Raw genomic sequence first — 15,243 nt, 5'->3', positions numbered from 1 at the left:
ACTCGTTTTACATGCACCCGTGTGTATGTGTATGTGCATATGTGTGCGTGTGTGTTTCTATGCAATTTTGTCGCATGTGTAGATTCACATGGCCACCACCACAATCTAGATATACAACAGTTCCATCATCTCGAAGACCATTTGTGCTACCCTTTTATCGTCATCCTGTTTCCCTCCCTTCATCTCTAACCTCTGGCAACTGCTAATCTGTTCTCCACCTCTATAATTTTGTCTTTTTGAGAATGTTTTATAAATGGAATGTATAAGTAGAAAAATAATATTAAATAACATTTACTGAGCACTTACTATGTGCCAAGAACTGTTTTTGGTTCTGTGCAAGTATGAGCTTATTTGATCCTCTTTGGAACCCACTGTAACCGTCTCTTTTATTATTCTTACTTTACAGGTGCAGAGACTGAGATCATCACCCAGTTTTATGCAGCCAGTCACTGGCAGAGCTGAGAGGAAAATCAAGATCTGGCTCTAGACTCTGAGGTTGTAATTATCATATTATCTCTCTAAATTGAGTCAGCATAAATGTTTAAAAATTAAGTACAGAAAAGCATAATTAAGAAAGATCAACAGTAGCCTTAGAAAACTTCAATGGATTGGTGCCATACAGACCACATTCTCTAAGAACAGTGCAATTAAGTTAGAAATCAACAATAAAAAGGGAACTGGAAAAATTCCACTTGTTTATACATTTTTAAAAAATTCCCTCAAAACAACTCATGGGTCAAACAAGGAAAGCTGAGAGTTTACTTCTAACAGGAGAGCAGTGGGTTCCCTAATGGCATAGTTCACGGTGCAGGTGTTGATTGTTTCGAGGCTGAAAACAAATGAAGGTAATACTATCTCTGCCCCAGACTGAATCCATGAGGGCAGGCACCATGTTTCAGTCATGTCAATAGCCTCAGAGCCTCACCTGACAAGGTGTTAATAAATGCTTAGTGAATGCATTTAAAAATAGACCCCCCCGGACACTGCCTATATTCCCTTGGATCCTAAAGTGCAGATGAAGCTGAAAGACTCTTTGGGCCATTGGAATCAAAAGCACACTGAAACCAGGATAGAGATGCATAGAAAGAGCAAAAGGGGTTGCTATGTGTATTAAAATCAGTGAGAGCACTTTGCTTTACATGGTGCCTTTAGACATCCAAAATCTCAGCAGAGAATGGGGTTTTAGAGGTTAGCACCTTTGAAATTTCTAATTCGGCACCTAGAAAATCGATGCTCAGGGTACTAAACTGATTTATCTAGGGTTATTACAAGTTTGAGATAAGAATCTAGGTCTCCTGACTCCCCATAGAGAGCTTTGTGCCAACAGAGTGGACCCTTGATATTGCCAGAGAATTTTTGCCTACGCTTTCAGGAATCCTCCAGTTGAAAACCCAGAAATGTTTGCAAAGGTTTTCGCTCCTTCACTGAAATCCCATTTAGAGAGAATCATGGTGTATTAGTCAGGGTTGTCCAGAGAAATGGAATTGATAAGTTCTATATGTGGGGTGTGTATGTGTGTTTGTGTGTGTGTATGTGTATTTGTATGGTTCTTCATATATTTAGGTAATATATACACATATATACACGTATGTATATGCATATCGTATACACACATGTGTATATATATATATACCTAAATATATGGAGAATGGTTCATATCATTTGGTTCCCAGGTTCGTCAGAGAAACAGAACCAATAAGATAGATATTTATGTGTGTGTGCTTGTATAGGATATACACAGACACACATATAATATATGAGATATATATATATGGATATTTAGGAAGACATTTATTATGAGGAATTGGCTTATGTGATTGCAGAGGTTGAAAAGTCCCACAGTCTTGCCAACTACAAGCTGAAGACCCAGGAAATCCAGTGGTATAGTTTGAAGGCCTGAGAGCCAGAGAGCTGATCTTGTAGATTCTAGCCTGAGTCTCAAGGCCTGAGAACCAGGAGTTGGGGGCAGGAGGAGATCAATGTCTCATCTCAAAAGTCAGGCAGAGAGTGAATTCAACCTTCCTGCATTGTCTTTTTGTTCTGTTCAGGCCGTTAATGGATTGGATGATGCCCATCCACATGGGGAGGGCCATCTGCTTTCCTCAATTCACCAATTCAAATAGCTGATCTCTTCCGAAAACACCCTCACAGACACATCCAGAAATAGTGTCCAAGCAGATATTTGAGCACCCCTTGGTCAAGAGAAGTTGACATATGAAATTATTCATCATACATGTGTTGCCAATGCATGTCCTCCCACAGACACATCCAGAAATCATGTCCAAGCAGATATTTGAGCACCCCTTGGTCAAGAGAAGTTGACATATGAAATTATTCATCATACATGTGTTGCCAATGCGTGTCCTCACATCGTGTTAACATTTTTTTCAACTTTTAATGATGTTTCCTCCCTCTTTAGATAAACATTTTCACACAGAGACAGTATTTTATTTATTTATTTATTTTGAAACAGAATCTCACACTGTCACCCAGGCTGGAGTGCAATGGTGTCATCTCGGCTCACTGCAACCTCCGCCTCCTGGGTTCACACGATTCTCCTACTTCAGCTTCCTGAGTAGCTGGGATTACAAGGGCACACCACCATGCCTGGCCAATTTTTTGTATTTTTAGTAGAGATGGGGTTTCACTATGTTGGCCAGACTGGTCTGGAAATCCTGACTTCGTGATCTGCCCACCTCAGCCTCCCAAAGTGCTGGGATTACGGGCGTGCCTGCCAGGGACAGTATTTTAATAAATTCCCAAGGTACTGCCTGTGCAGTGGAACCTGCAAGCCACGGTGAGGTGCTGATGCCGGTTTCAGATAGGGGCGCTCATGAGCTAACAGAGGCTCACAAACAAGCTCCGAATCTGTGTCTCACAAGCCATTGTGCACCAAACTTGAAAGATGTCCATGCCATATAACTTTGTTAAACATTAGAGGTACTATAAAACACTGCAATGTTTTAAAAAATCAAATACATTCTTTAATCAAATAAATTCTAAATGTTTAACAATAGTTAACTTGGAAAAAAATGAAGGGCAGGGACAGGTGGGGTGAAGAGGATATGGAACTTTCATTTAATAGTTAATATATTCTTGTATCTTTTGAAATTTTACAATGACTTTATTACTTTAAAAACTGTGCCTAGGTTCTACTCCGGGGAAGACAGGAAAAAAAAAAAAAAAAAAAAACTAGGCCTATGGAATAGCTTAGTGGATAAATATGCATAGTCAGTAAGCCAGATTGTACGAGTCCAAATCCCAGAACTGTCACTTATTAACTATATGACCACCAGTAAATCACTCAAACTTTCTGAGTGCCAGTTTCCTCTTATGGAAAATGGGGAAAATAATTATAGCACCCACCTCACAGGGTTCTTGCATGTGCTTAAATGAATTAATATACGTAAAGTACTTAGAAAAACTCATAGTGCATAGTGAGGACTTTATCACTATTACCTTTTATTATAATTAAGGTATATTAAATTAAGGTCCACTCCTGCAACTAGTATTTAAGATGAGGAACTAGTTTGCTGTTTCTTTGCCCAGCTTCTGATGTCTCAAGAATCAGCTTGAAGCTTTTGCTATTTCTTGCATCATACAAATTCTCCGGATAGAATCAGTTTGGTGTTGTCCCCTGACCAGCTTCCATCAATGGGTCCCCCTGGACACTGAAACCATTTTGGACTGAATCTTAAGAGTTTCTTCACCCACTCAGACTTCATTTAATTGCCTTTCAGGTCATGACACAGATTAAGTAACTGTTATGGCACCAGCACCAGCAGTTTCCACTTTATCATCACAGAGTTTACTCTTCACTGTAAATTATTTTCAAACTCCTTCTTTCCCCCTGCCTATCAGCATAAATCCACATTAAGATTTTTCTGTCTTCCTATAGCATGAAAAATCTAGGTAAGAGATTTAAGGCAATTTGGTAGATGTAGCCCGTGGGTGTCTGTGTTCTTTTGTCACATGCTGATGTACTACTGGAGACTTATAAGCCTCAGTGTATCTATTTCTCATTCACATGTACCTTCACTGGGGAAAATAGTCCATAGAAGCTTTATTGACAATAAAAACTCATTAAAAATTTAATATTCCAACTCTATTAATGACTTTTCAATATAAAACATTGTAAACTATTTCTCCTTCTTCTCATGACACTTAATCCAGTAGGTTTCAATTGGGAGTGTACAAAAGAATACTCAATGGAGTGTTCTCCCTAGAGAACACTTTCGGATAATGGAGTGAAGGTCCTTTTCACACCTCCTACAGAGGAATCTAGATTTGCAAGGAGCTAAGTGGATTAGAATTCACGGCAAGTGTGTCATGGAAACAGCATTTTTAGACACCAGCCAATTTATGGGGAAAAGGAAGAGAGAGCAATGCGTTTAAATAGCACATTGTTGATATGCAAATAGGATCATGTAGTTCAGGCCTAAAACGATTTAGTAATTTCACATCCCCTCTAAGGCAAAATCTCAATTTTGCCAGGGCATTCAAAACTCCATAATCCAGGTCCCATGTATCTTTCAGGCCTCAACTTCCATCACTCTTCTGTGTGATCCAGATGTCCTAAATGATATGGAGTCTCAAGAATGATTCCATGTCATTTCATTTTCTAAGTCTTTGCCCATGCTTTCCCCTCCTTAGGGAAAAGCACCCCTTTAAAATTTTTTTTTATTTAGCTTCCAATTGGTCATCCTGTAAGGGTTTATTCACATACCACTCCTTCTGTGGAAGCCTTATTGACTTCCCTACCTGCTGTGACAATGCATGTTTTCCAAAGACGATCACATTGGTATCTCCTGACTTGCATCTTCTTACAACATAGCTTTGACTTTCCTCCTATCCACATGTGGGGTCTATGCTCCTTTACCTTGAATCTGGGCAATGGTGAAAGTGTTGCCTTGTGACTTTCGAGGGTAGCTCATAAAAGGAAGCACAGCTTCTACCTGATTCTCTTGGGACACCAGCCTTTGGAACTCAGCCAGCATCCTGTGAGGAAGCCCAGGCTCTATAGAAAGGCCATGTGTAGATATTTTGGCCCATAGCCCTAGCTGTGGTCCCATCTCACAGGCAGCATCAACCTCCAGACATAGGAATGAATGAGCCTTCATATAATTTTTCCAAGAAGACCTAGTTTGTTGTTGTTGTTTTAATTGGAGAATGGTATTAGGAACCCAGATGTGTGTGGTAGGTGTGCTCATTGTTACTGGGGTGGGTCATGTTTAAAGAAATATTCACTCTGGCCAGGCACAGTGGCTCATGCCTGTAATCCCAGCACTTGGGGAGGCCGACGTGGGTGGATCACGATGTCAGGAGTTCGAGACCAGCCTGGCCAACATGGTGAAACCCCATCTCTACTAAAAATACAAAAATTAGCCAGGTGTGCTGGTGCACGTCTGTGATCCCAGCTACTCAGGAGGCTGAGGCAGGAGAATCACTTGAACTCAGGAGGTGGAGGCTGCAGTGAGCCGAGATCACGCCATTGTACTCCTGCTTGCTTGACATAGTGAGACTCTGTCCCAAGAAAAAAAAAGAAAAGAAATATTCACTCTGCGTGAGATGAAGTGAGGCATGCATTGCTTCTTCATGTGCTCCCACTCTATATCCAAATTTAACTATAATTGTTCTGGCTTGTAGTTGTGTCCATTTTCTTGTTTCACTAACAAGGGATCTTTCTGTTTTAAAATTCTTTTTATTCTGGTCAGTGGGTTTTCTTGTAGAATTCTCTCTTCCCAAGCTTTACTTACATTTACCTTGGGACTTTGCAAGAAATGTAGCTTTTTAACTATAGTGTCTATAAGCATATATCAAGAAAGCTCAAATTTACTGAGAAATATAAAGATCTGCATCTCATATGCTTTGTTTTACATCTCATGTAAAACATCTTTGTTTAACATATTTGTTTTACATCTCATGTAAGATCTGCATCTCATATGCTTTGTTTTACTATAAAACCTACCTGCCTTATCCTTGGGAGTAAGAAAGCATTTTTATAGTGTGTAGATTTGCTCTTTCCAATTGTTTGACAACTGGGAAAATAAATTGAAGTGTTTCTAGCATATTTAACTTAACTCTAAGCAAAGCCTGATCATTTTGGGCCTGTGACTCCTATTGACTGTGTATCTTCTGGTTCCAATGTCGGAGCTAAGTGGTCTGTTTAAATCTTTACTGGGGGCTTTTAACTGCCTGTTTATGCAATATCTATGTAATGTTTGTCCAATTTTATGCACTTGAACAATTTTATCTTAATTTTTGGGTAAGAAAAAAGGTAAAGTCAGTATCCAGCCTTAAGGGTAAATACAATACTAATGAGTGTATTAGTCCTCTCCCTCCTCACTCCCATGTAAATTGAAGTACATAGTCAATTCTGGGAATGAAAAGTCTCCAAGGAAGTTAACTGAGCTAAGTGTTGGGGCCAAACAGCCTTTTTGACTGCTCATCAAGGAATCCCCAACAGTCTTTGGAAGGTGACCTGGTTCCTAAAGATAGATACTCAAGGTAAAATTTGTTCTATTTATTGTGAGAGCCTTGCCTCAGGAATGGACTCAGCTTTAGTGGGTCCTTTCCTTGTGTGAATTGGTGTTTCCTGGAAAGCCCTGGAACTACAAACTTTCTACTGGGTAAATGTGGGTTTAAAAGGAAAGATATATATTTTTAAAAGTCTGCCCAGGATATTGACCCCAGCCTTGTCATTTTTAGAATGGATGCTTTAAAAGCCGGCGCAATCTATCCCATGCTCCCTTTTCACCCTGCCTTGATGGCTGGGAGTGTCCCAGAGAGGAGTCATGGCTATTTTTGTGTGTGTTGAGCCTCAGCTCAACAGAAACTAGCAGGTTCTCTGAGTATAGCTAAGGAACTCTGATGAAGGCCCTCAGCCTCTTGGACAGAAGCATCATAGCCCGTACCTGCTGAAAGTGTCCCCAGACCCTCTATATTCTTCCTTCCTAACTCAACCCTCATCTCTTTTTTTTTCTCCCTTGCATGGAGCACACCCTATTTCCATCTGTCTTTTATTTATTTACATCCCATGAGAGATTCGTCACCAAATCTCTACCTAGGATAATAAGGCCCGGAAAAAAGGATAAGTAGATACAGTCACTCTTAATACAGACTCCAGAGCCTTTGGGGTGCTGGGAAGCACGGTGCCCAGAATTTGGACCCTTGGACACCAGCAGAAACAGAATGTCACTTGCCTGCAGTTGCTCCAGTTGCTGCCAATTAATAAAAGGGCAGCGTGAAAACTTCCTGGGAAGATTCCACTATGTGCCACTATTAGAGAGCCGTAGACTGCTCTGTGTGACCTCCCCTGAGATTCAGAGGTCAGCTCCCACCCAAAGAGTGGGAGCTTGGACCATGCTGTTGCCAAGTGCTACATCCTGGGGATGGAGAGGCCTTCCTAATATCTCTTGAAAATACTCCCCAGGGCATCTTGGATTCGCCCTATAGCATTGTCTGTGGTTCTTTGAATTGCGGAGACACAGGAGAAGATAGGACACAGCTTGCATTTGTCCTGGATCTATTTCCTGGTAAAGATTTATTATAAACCACTAGCTTATTTTACTCGATCTTCTTTTTTTTGTTTTTCATTTTTGGCCTCCAGTAGCCTGTGGGACAACATATCCCATCAGTAACAATGGCTGGCAATAGAAGGGATTCTTCCCAGGACTGGAGTAGGTGGAGAGCAAATTTGTCTGCTCAAGAACATGTATTGAAATCTCTGAGGCAGAGGTGTATATAGTTTTCAAAACTCTCCAGGTGATTTTGACGTACACACCTTTTCAACTCTTCATTATTTTGTCATTTTAAGCTCCACACTGGCATTTCTTACATTACTCTAATAAGTAAAATTGAATAATAAATATTTTACAAAGCTCTTCATTAACCTGCATTCCAAATTGAAGGGGAGAAGTGATTCTTTTATCCATCCCATCCCCCTTGCTGATTTGTTTGCAGAATACAGGTGCATAGTATTTTATTTTATAAAGAAATAACAATTTCTTTATTTGAAAAAGTATTACCTAGATAAAATATGTAAAATGAAGCTGCCAGAGTGTGATGTGGCCACAGCTGTAGACAATATACATTCGTGAGCTCTTAAATCGTGGGTTCTGGAATAAGATAGTGTCATTCGCGGAAAATTGAAATAGTAATTGTGCTCTCTGATTGTATGAAAAGTGAAAACAGTGCTGTTATACAGAAAGATGAGTTATATTGGTCTCTGCTTAGAAAGCTGCTATGCTAAATTAAACCTGATACTAGGCCTAAGGGGATTGCATCATTTGAGGAAAACAAAAAAACAGGTAAACCCTGACAATTCTCATCCTCTTTCTGTTTTTCCTTTATTGCCATTTGTTCTGGGAACAAGGGTATAATACTTCTTAGAGGTTCATTCCTGGCACGAGGGTCTAGGCCAGGTCATAAGCTCATCTCAGCTTCATTCAGTTCCTGGCCATTCATGGATCCCTCTGTCTCACCTGGTCTGGTAACTGGCTTCAAAGGGAATCCCCAGTGAGGTTTCAGCTCCCCAGTCCTGAGAGCCTGGGCCAGTAATTTTCCATTTCCAGGCCTCCGTTGTTTTAATTCAACATCAAGAAATTTTGGTTAAGAAATGAAGAGTTCAAGAAATAAACCAGATTTTTAAAAATAAAAGAGCTCTTCTACAGCTATCAGTCAACGGTTCGAAGACAATTGTGTCCTTTCTGAGGTCTTTAGCACCAAGTCACTAGAGTAACACCTTTTCATTTCAAGAGAGAATCCAGTGACATTGTCCCTGACCTCACCCTTCCTGAAAACCACTCGACAACTCAACACCAAGAGCTTCTGGTTCTTAGCAACCTGTTTCACTTCTTGATGCTCTTTACTGTTGTAACTGTGCATGTCTAGGGATCCAGATTTCCGGGTTAAAGAATCATAAGATGATTACAGCTGGAAGTTGGACCAAAGCTAGGGTAAGCAGCCACATGCCTTGTCTTTTCCATGCTCAAGGCTGCCTCCCTTCAGGTGACCATGTCTTCACTTGGATTACCAAATTTGAAGTCAAATTCCCCTGTAGTCTCTAAAGAATTTAAATTGGGCATCACAGAGCTACGGATGCTCTCTTGCTCCAGCTCAGCAGCAACGGAGGCAGCAGGAGCCTGCAGCACAGAACAAACTCATTCCCCCAGCAGCCACCTTAGCCTGGCTTGGGACCAGGAACTGAATATGGGCTCTAACAGTTCTATGACACTATGAATCTGAAATATTATTACTGTGTTTTGCATGGCATATGAAATTACATTCTAGCTCACCAAATGGTCTGAGATTGCCCTGGGCAAAGAGATGTTACTTCTCACTCAGTTCCCTGTTAGGAGCACAATAGTACTAAAATAAATAAACAAATGAGCTTGGTTTCAGAGGCCTAGATCTGAATCTTGGATGAGCCACTTAGGGGTTGCATAAACTTCAGTTTCCTGATCTGATCTGCCTTGGCCAGCACACAGGTCAAGCAGTTTGTGCTAGGCACAAGGTAACTGATGGTCACAGCACTTGAGAGGGTGTGGAAGCAGCAGTCTCTGCCTTTCCCTGTCCCTCATTTCTCCTTGACTTCCTAGGGTGTCGTAGTCACCATAGCACATGATGTGGAGAATGCTAGAAGAGCAGTTGGGTGAAGCAGGGCCACCAAATAGTCCTTGCCTCCTGAAGACCTCTGGAAACCCAGATGAGTGTGGTCTGAGGTTGGGCCTCCCACTGTGCTTGCTCCTCTCAGGCCTACACAGCGCTGCCTCTGAAGCATAGCTCAGGGCCCTGAAACTCCCTCTTGGGGCTTCCCTTCTCCCCAGCCCTCCCTCTTGGTGCCCTGCCTGGCTACCATGGTAACAGGTTCCAGGGTAACAAAGGAGGGAGCTGGGTCCTGTTTCCTCCCAGTCCTGTCGATGAGGATTCTCAGACCGTAGACACTGAATTGTCCCGCAACTATCCGTGCTCTCTCTGTGTTCTCACCTGGGCTGAGCTCGAACTGCCACCTCTGCCGGCAGGACCATGTGTACCAGCTTGACCACTTGTGAGTGGAAGAAAGTCTTCTATGAGAAGATGGAGGTGGCAAAGCCAGCAGACAGCTGGGAGCTCATCATAGACCCCAACCTCAAGCCCAGTGAGCTGGCCCCTGGCTGGAAGCAGTATCTGGAGCAGCACGCCTCAGGCAGGTGAGAGGCTCAGTGGGGAGGGACCTTGCAGACAGCCCCTGGGTCACAGCTGTGGGATACTTTCCAAGGAGAGACAGAGCCCAGTCCCAGGGGCAGGCTTATTCTGGTGTCAGCTCAGATGGGGAAAAAGACAAAGAACAGCCGGCTGGGTCACAGAGTTCTTGCTTTTAATCCTAGCAATACTACTAACTCCCTGGGTGACCCTGAGCAAGTTATGGTCCATCTTTGGGTCTTAGTTGTCCACATTAAATGAAGAGCTGTAATATCATCTACGTCCCTGCAATCTCTGACATTTAAAGAGTGAGTCGCAACTGAAGGAAGGAAGCTATGAGGTCCATTGAGGAAAGCTTTAATCTAGGAGTTAGGGGGATGTGGGGGGTACAGCTATGCTCTGGTCCTAGATATGTTTAGTGAATTAATCCAATTTGATCTGAATACAGAAACATTTATTGACCACCTGCTATGTGCTATGAACTGGCTCTATATAGCTAAGTAGCCCTGTAAACTTGGCAAGTCTGTTTCCCTTTCTGACTCTCAGTTTTTATATTTGCAAAATGAGGGGGTTGGTCTTAGATAATCGATCCAATCCACTCTAGCTCTATTATCTATGTACCTGTGATAAAAAGATTTAACTTTGAGCAAAACTTTCTTTAGGAACTTAGAGCCCAGGGTCCCACTCTTTATAGGAGCTGCACGTCTACCACAGGGCAAAGAGTCCTTGAGGCCAAGGGGACAAGGCCGTCTAAAGTCCACAGGCCTTTCCTCCTTTTAGATCATGATTTCGGACTGGGACTACAGAAATCCCTCCCCAAACTACCTCAAGTCCATCTGTAGGGTCTGTGCAGGCCTTTTTCCTGTGTCCTTGGATTCAAAAGAGGCCAATAAGTGGCTGTGCTCTGGAGATGTAGCCAGAACATGGACACAAAGGCTGGGTTGTTCACGTGTATGTGTGTGAAGTTTCTCGTGGTGCAGAATGGTGCTGAGGGTGGGAACAGAGGCGGCAAGATGTGGGTAGGGAGCTTACATCTGTAATCTTGCCCCAAGACCTGGAATTATTGGAGTAAACCTGCCTTGTGAAAAAAAGACAGAAAACCAGAGGTTGGCTGATTCATGTCAGTTCCATCAACTCAAGAAGCATCTGTTGGGTATCTGTTATGTGCTGAGCACTGGCTCTGCCTCTAACTAGCTGTGTGTACATGGATGCCTCTCTTACTATCTGTGCTTCCGTCTCTTCTCAGTGAAATAAAGGGCTAACTAGATGCTTCTTAAGCTCCCCTGCTCCCAGATCTGATATTTTTGAATTTAAGATGTGAGGCCTAACTTGATGTAGGTGAAGCAATTCTGGGTTGGCTTGATGTAAAAAGGTGTAGAAGGAGACTGAAAACATAAAGCATTTGAACTGCCTGGTGGAAGAGGTGCAGACACCTGGAAACTTGAGTGCCCGGGATCCAGAGTTTAGGGGCTGAGCTCAGCAAGCCCATGTCTCCTCTTGCTTCAGGGGTCAGCTCCTCTAACTCCTGGCTGGTGACTTGTGGCTCCCAGCTGGCCTCAGGAAGGGCTGAAGAACTGCTGCCCATGAGCTTATTTGTGCACAGGCTCACTCTGTCTCTAAACAGGCAGATGCCCTGCAGCTCTCACCCAGCACTGGGGGCAGGGAACCTCTCCTGATTCAGTACCAACTAGGTTCCTCTGACCTGCCAACCACACCTTGGGCCATTCTGGGTACTGTTCTATGCTCATGTGATCAGGCTTTCAGGGGTCAGAGCCAGGCTTGGCCTCACCTCTATCCCACAGCCTGGGTTGAGTGGTGCTTGGCATATGGTAGGTGTTGAATGGTGTCTGTTGGACTGAATTGAGTTCCTAATCAGAAGTCCTTCAAGGCCATCATACAATGGATCCAGAAAGGGCCAGTGATGAGGGCAGGGTCAGCCCAGTGGACATCTGACTGCCTGTGAAGCCTCTATAACAGAGGCCTGGAAGAGGCTCATCTCAGGGAAGGAAAGAACTGCCCTGGAGGTCAGGAGCGCTACATCACTGAAGGTGTGCAGGCAGTGGTGGGGGTGGAGTGAGTGGGGATTACCTAGATGAGCCCTACCTAGTGGTGGGGGTGGAGTGAGTGGGGCTTGCCTCGATGAGCCCCAGGCTACCACCCACCACACTTCCTGAGGCTGGGACTCTAGAAAGCCCAGGTTAGGCCAAGTGGCCTGTGTGCATGCAAAAGAGAAAGAGAAAATGTGTGTGTGTGTGTGTGTGTGTCTGTGTGTGTGAGGAGTGGCAATGGGAATGAGTACCCTCTTTTCCAGTCCCCACTGCAGGGCTAGAGTGGGATCTAGAGAAGACTTGTCAAGAGACTGGGGAGTGTTCTTTGTGAAGATGTAGTAACTAAACTTGGTAGTTCCTCCTAAAAGCCAGTTGATCCTACCCATCTACCGGTCTGTCCATCCCATCATTCTCAGTGGTTTACTGAGGACCTACAGTGTGCCAGGGTCTGTGCTTGGCACAGTTAGAGGCATCTCTTCTCCCCAGAGTAAGCAAGATGCATGAGTTAGATGGTGTATGTCATCCTTCTTATTAGAGTCGCAGGAGGTCACAGAGGAAGGACCCTTACTGGACGCCAACACACTGCATTTCACAGATGAGAAATGAAGCCCAGAGAGGGGGAATGACCCTGCACAGCGCCCAGGTGCAAGCCCTGAGTGCATCGGGCTGGGGGGCAGCTGAGACCTCAGGAGACAGCTCTAGAGGACTGCTGGATGCCAGATGGCTCCGGCACTGGCTCCTGAGGATGCTGCTCGGGTCCCAGGGGTGCTCACCAGGAGGAGGCGATAGCAGGCCGGCCTTGGAGTGCTAATGAATCCACAGGGCAGTAAACACTGCCTCCATCTCCAAGCACGGGCACACAGGCTTTTTTTCCCTCTCAGAGCTTCTCAGGGCAGGCGTCTCTGGGATGCCCACCTTCTCCACCCCTCCTTCTCCTCCCGGCAGGTTCCACTGCTCCTGGTGCTGGCACACCTGGCAGTCTGCCCACGTGGTCATCCTCTTCCATATGCATCTGGACCGTGCCCGGCGGATGGGCTCGGTGCGCATGCGCGTCTACAAGCAGCTGTGCTATGAGTGTGGCACGGCGCGTCTGGACGAGTCCAGCATGCTGGAGGAGAACATCGAGGGCCTGGTGGACAACCTCATCACCAGCCTGCGCGAGCAGTGCTACGACGAGGACGGTGGCCAGTACCGCATCCACGTGGCCAGCCGCCCGGACAGCTGGCCGCATCGTGCAGAGTTCTGTGAGGCCTGCCAGGAGGGCATCGTGCACTGGAAGCCCAGCGAGAAGCTGCTGGAGGAGGAGGTGACCACCTACCCCTCTGAAGCCTCCAAGCCGAGGGCCCAGGCGGGATCCGGCTACAACTTCTTGTCTCTTCGCTGGTGCCTCTTCTGGGCCTCTCTCTGCCTGCTCGTTGTCTACCTGCAGTTCTCCTTCCGCAGTCCTGCCTTCTTTTAGTGGAGCTGGTTAAGGGTGGGAGAGGGCACTTGGGCTTGAAAGTGGGGAGGACACAGTCTGGACTTGATCCTGCTACAGATTCAACATATGGCTGGACAGTCCGGTCACCTCTTTGGGCCTCAGTTTATGCATCTGCGGAATGAGAGGATTGCATTAGAAGATATGTAATGATTCTTTCACTGGATGTGACAACAATGGGGGAAGGGGAAAAAGGTGTAATAAAGGTTTTAGAGCTTGCCAGGATTGGTGCTGGTACTAAGTCAACAGGGTGGGACCTGCTTCCTTTCCCTCCTCCACCTCCATCTCTACCTCTCCTTATGCTTCATTTCCATATATCATCCCCCATTATGACCCCATTAGGTTCTGTGTTAATCCTGCCTGGTCCTTAAGCTCACCTTCAGCTGCCTCTGCCCATCCTGCCTTGCTTCCTTTTGGAGAGGGCAGTGGCCCCATTCAATGCTTAGGGACAAGGTACCTGGTCCTCTCCTGGAGAACCTGCTCCCATCGTTCTGAAGCTTAGTTTTTTTTACTCTGGTGCTAGGGTCTGCTTGGCTGGAATTGTCTAGAGCTGCACTGTCCAATATGTTGGCCACTAGCCATATGTGGATATTTCAATTTAAATTAATTAGAATGGAATAACATTAACAATTCCATTCCTCAGTCACACCAGCCACACATATCAAGTGCACAGTACCCATATATGGCCAGTGGCTAACATATTGCAATGTACAGATACAGAAATTTCTGTTGGTGAACTCCAGTCCAGAACTTGAAATTCCCACTTAAATGTATGTGGACGTATACCACTAAGAGGTGGGTACAGGTTTAAAGGTGCAGCATGAAGCCTTCTGGGGCAGGTAAATGTGGTGTGGGGTGTGGTAAAGATAGATAAATACTGTAAATAGATTATCTCTGTGCTTCTGCCTCTCTGTTGAGTAGCAACTGAAGGTCCTAGTGTTGTCTTACCTTATTTCCTGAGAGGACATGGAAAGTGGGTCTGGGCCGGGTGCGGTGACTCACACCTGTAATCCCAGCACTTTGGGAGGTTGAGGCAGGCAGATCACAAGGTCAGGAGATAGAGACCATCTTGGCCAACATGGTGAAACCCTGCCTCTACTAAAAATACAAAAATTAGCTGGGCATCATGGCCAACATGGTGAAACCCCATCTATACTAAAAATACAAAAATTAGCTGGGCCTGGTGGTGCACACCTGTAGTCCCAGCTACCTGGGAGACTGAGGCAGGAGAATTGCTTGAACCCAGGAGGCGGAGGTTGTAGTGAGCCAAGATCGTGCCACTGCACTCCAGGCTGGGTGACAGAGCAAGACTGTCTTAGCGGCGGGGGTGGGGGAAGAAAGTGGGTCTGGTCAACTGGATCTGGGAAAGAAAGTAGACCATAGGGGTGGGGTGCCAATTGCCAGTTTCTTACAGCCCCTGTGTAGGGTTCAGAGACCTTAAATGCCACAGCTGTGTCTTCTTCTTCTTCTTCTTTTTTTTTTTTAAGACATGATCTCATTCTGTTGCTCAGGCTGGAGTTCAGTAGCACCATCACA

General features: G+C 44.7%; 1 protein-coding gene across 1 annotated transcript; it reads left to right on the top strand.

Annotated features, from left to right (window-relative positions):
- The first annotated feature begins 9,595 nt into the window (after positions 1-9,595).
- On the top strand, positions 9,596-13,927 carry RTP2 (receptor transporter protein 2). Its single transcript, XM_054481182.1, has 2 exons — positions 9,596-10,190; positions 13,176-13,927. Exons 1-2 carry the CDS (start codon positions 10,027-10,029, stop codon positions 13,687-13,689), a joined length of 678 nt encoding a protein of 225 aa, XP_054337157.1. The 5' UTR covers positions 9,596-10,026; the 3' UTR covers positions 13,690-13,927.
- The last annotated feature ends 1,316 nt before the right edge of the window (positions 13,928-15,243 follow it).

The sequence above is a fragment of the Pongo pygmaeus genome, chromosome 2, assembly GCF_028885625.2.
Source record: "Pongo pygmaeus isolate AG05252 chromosome 2, NHGRI_mPonPyg2-v2.0_pri, whole genome shotgun sequence".
NCBI classification, from domain to species: domain Eukaryota; kingdom Metazoa; phylum Chordata; class Mammalia; order Primates; family Hominidae; genus Pongo; species Pongo pygmaeus.
The sequence above is the reverse complement of the archived record's forward strand: the minus strand, read 5'-3'. Positions and strand labels throughout refer to the sequence as shown.

Coding starts and splice junctions, on each gene's coding strand:
- RTP2 (XM_054481182.1), top strand. CDS start 10,027: ATGTGTACCAGCTTGACCACTTGTGAGTGGAAGAAAGTCTTCTATGAG. Junction 10,191..13,175: donor GAGCAGCACGCCTCAGGCAG/GTGAGAGGCTCA, acceptor TCCTCCCGGCAG/GTTCCACTGCTCCTGGTGCT.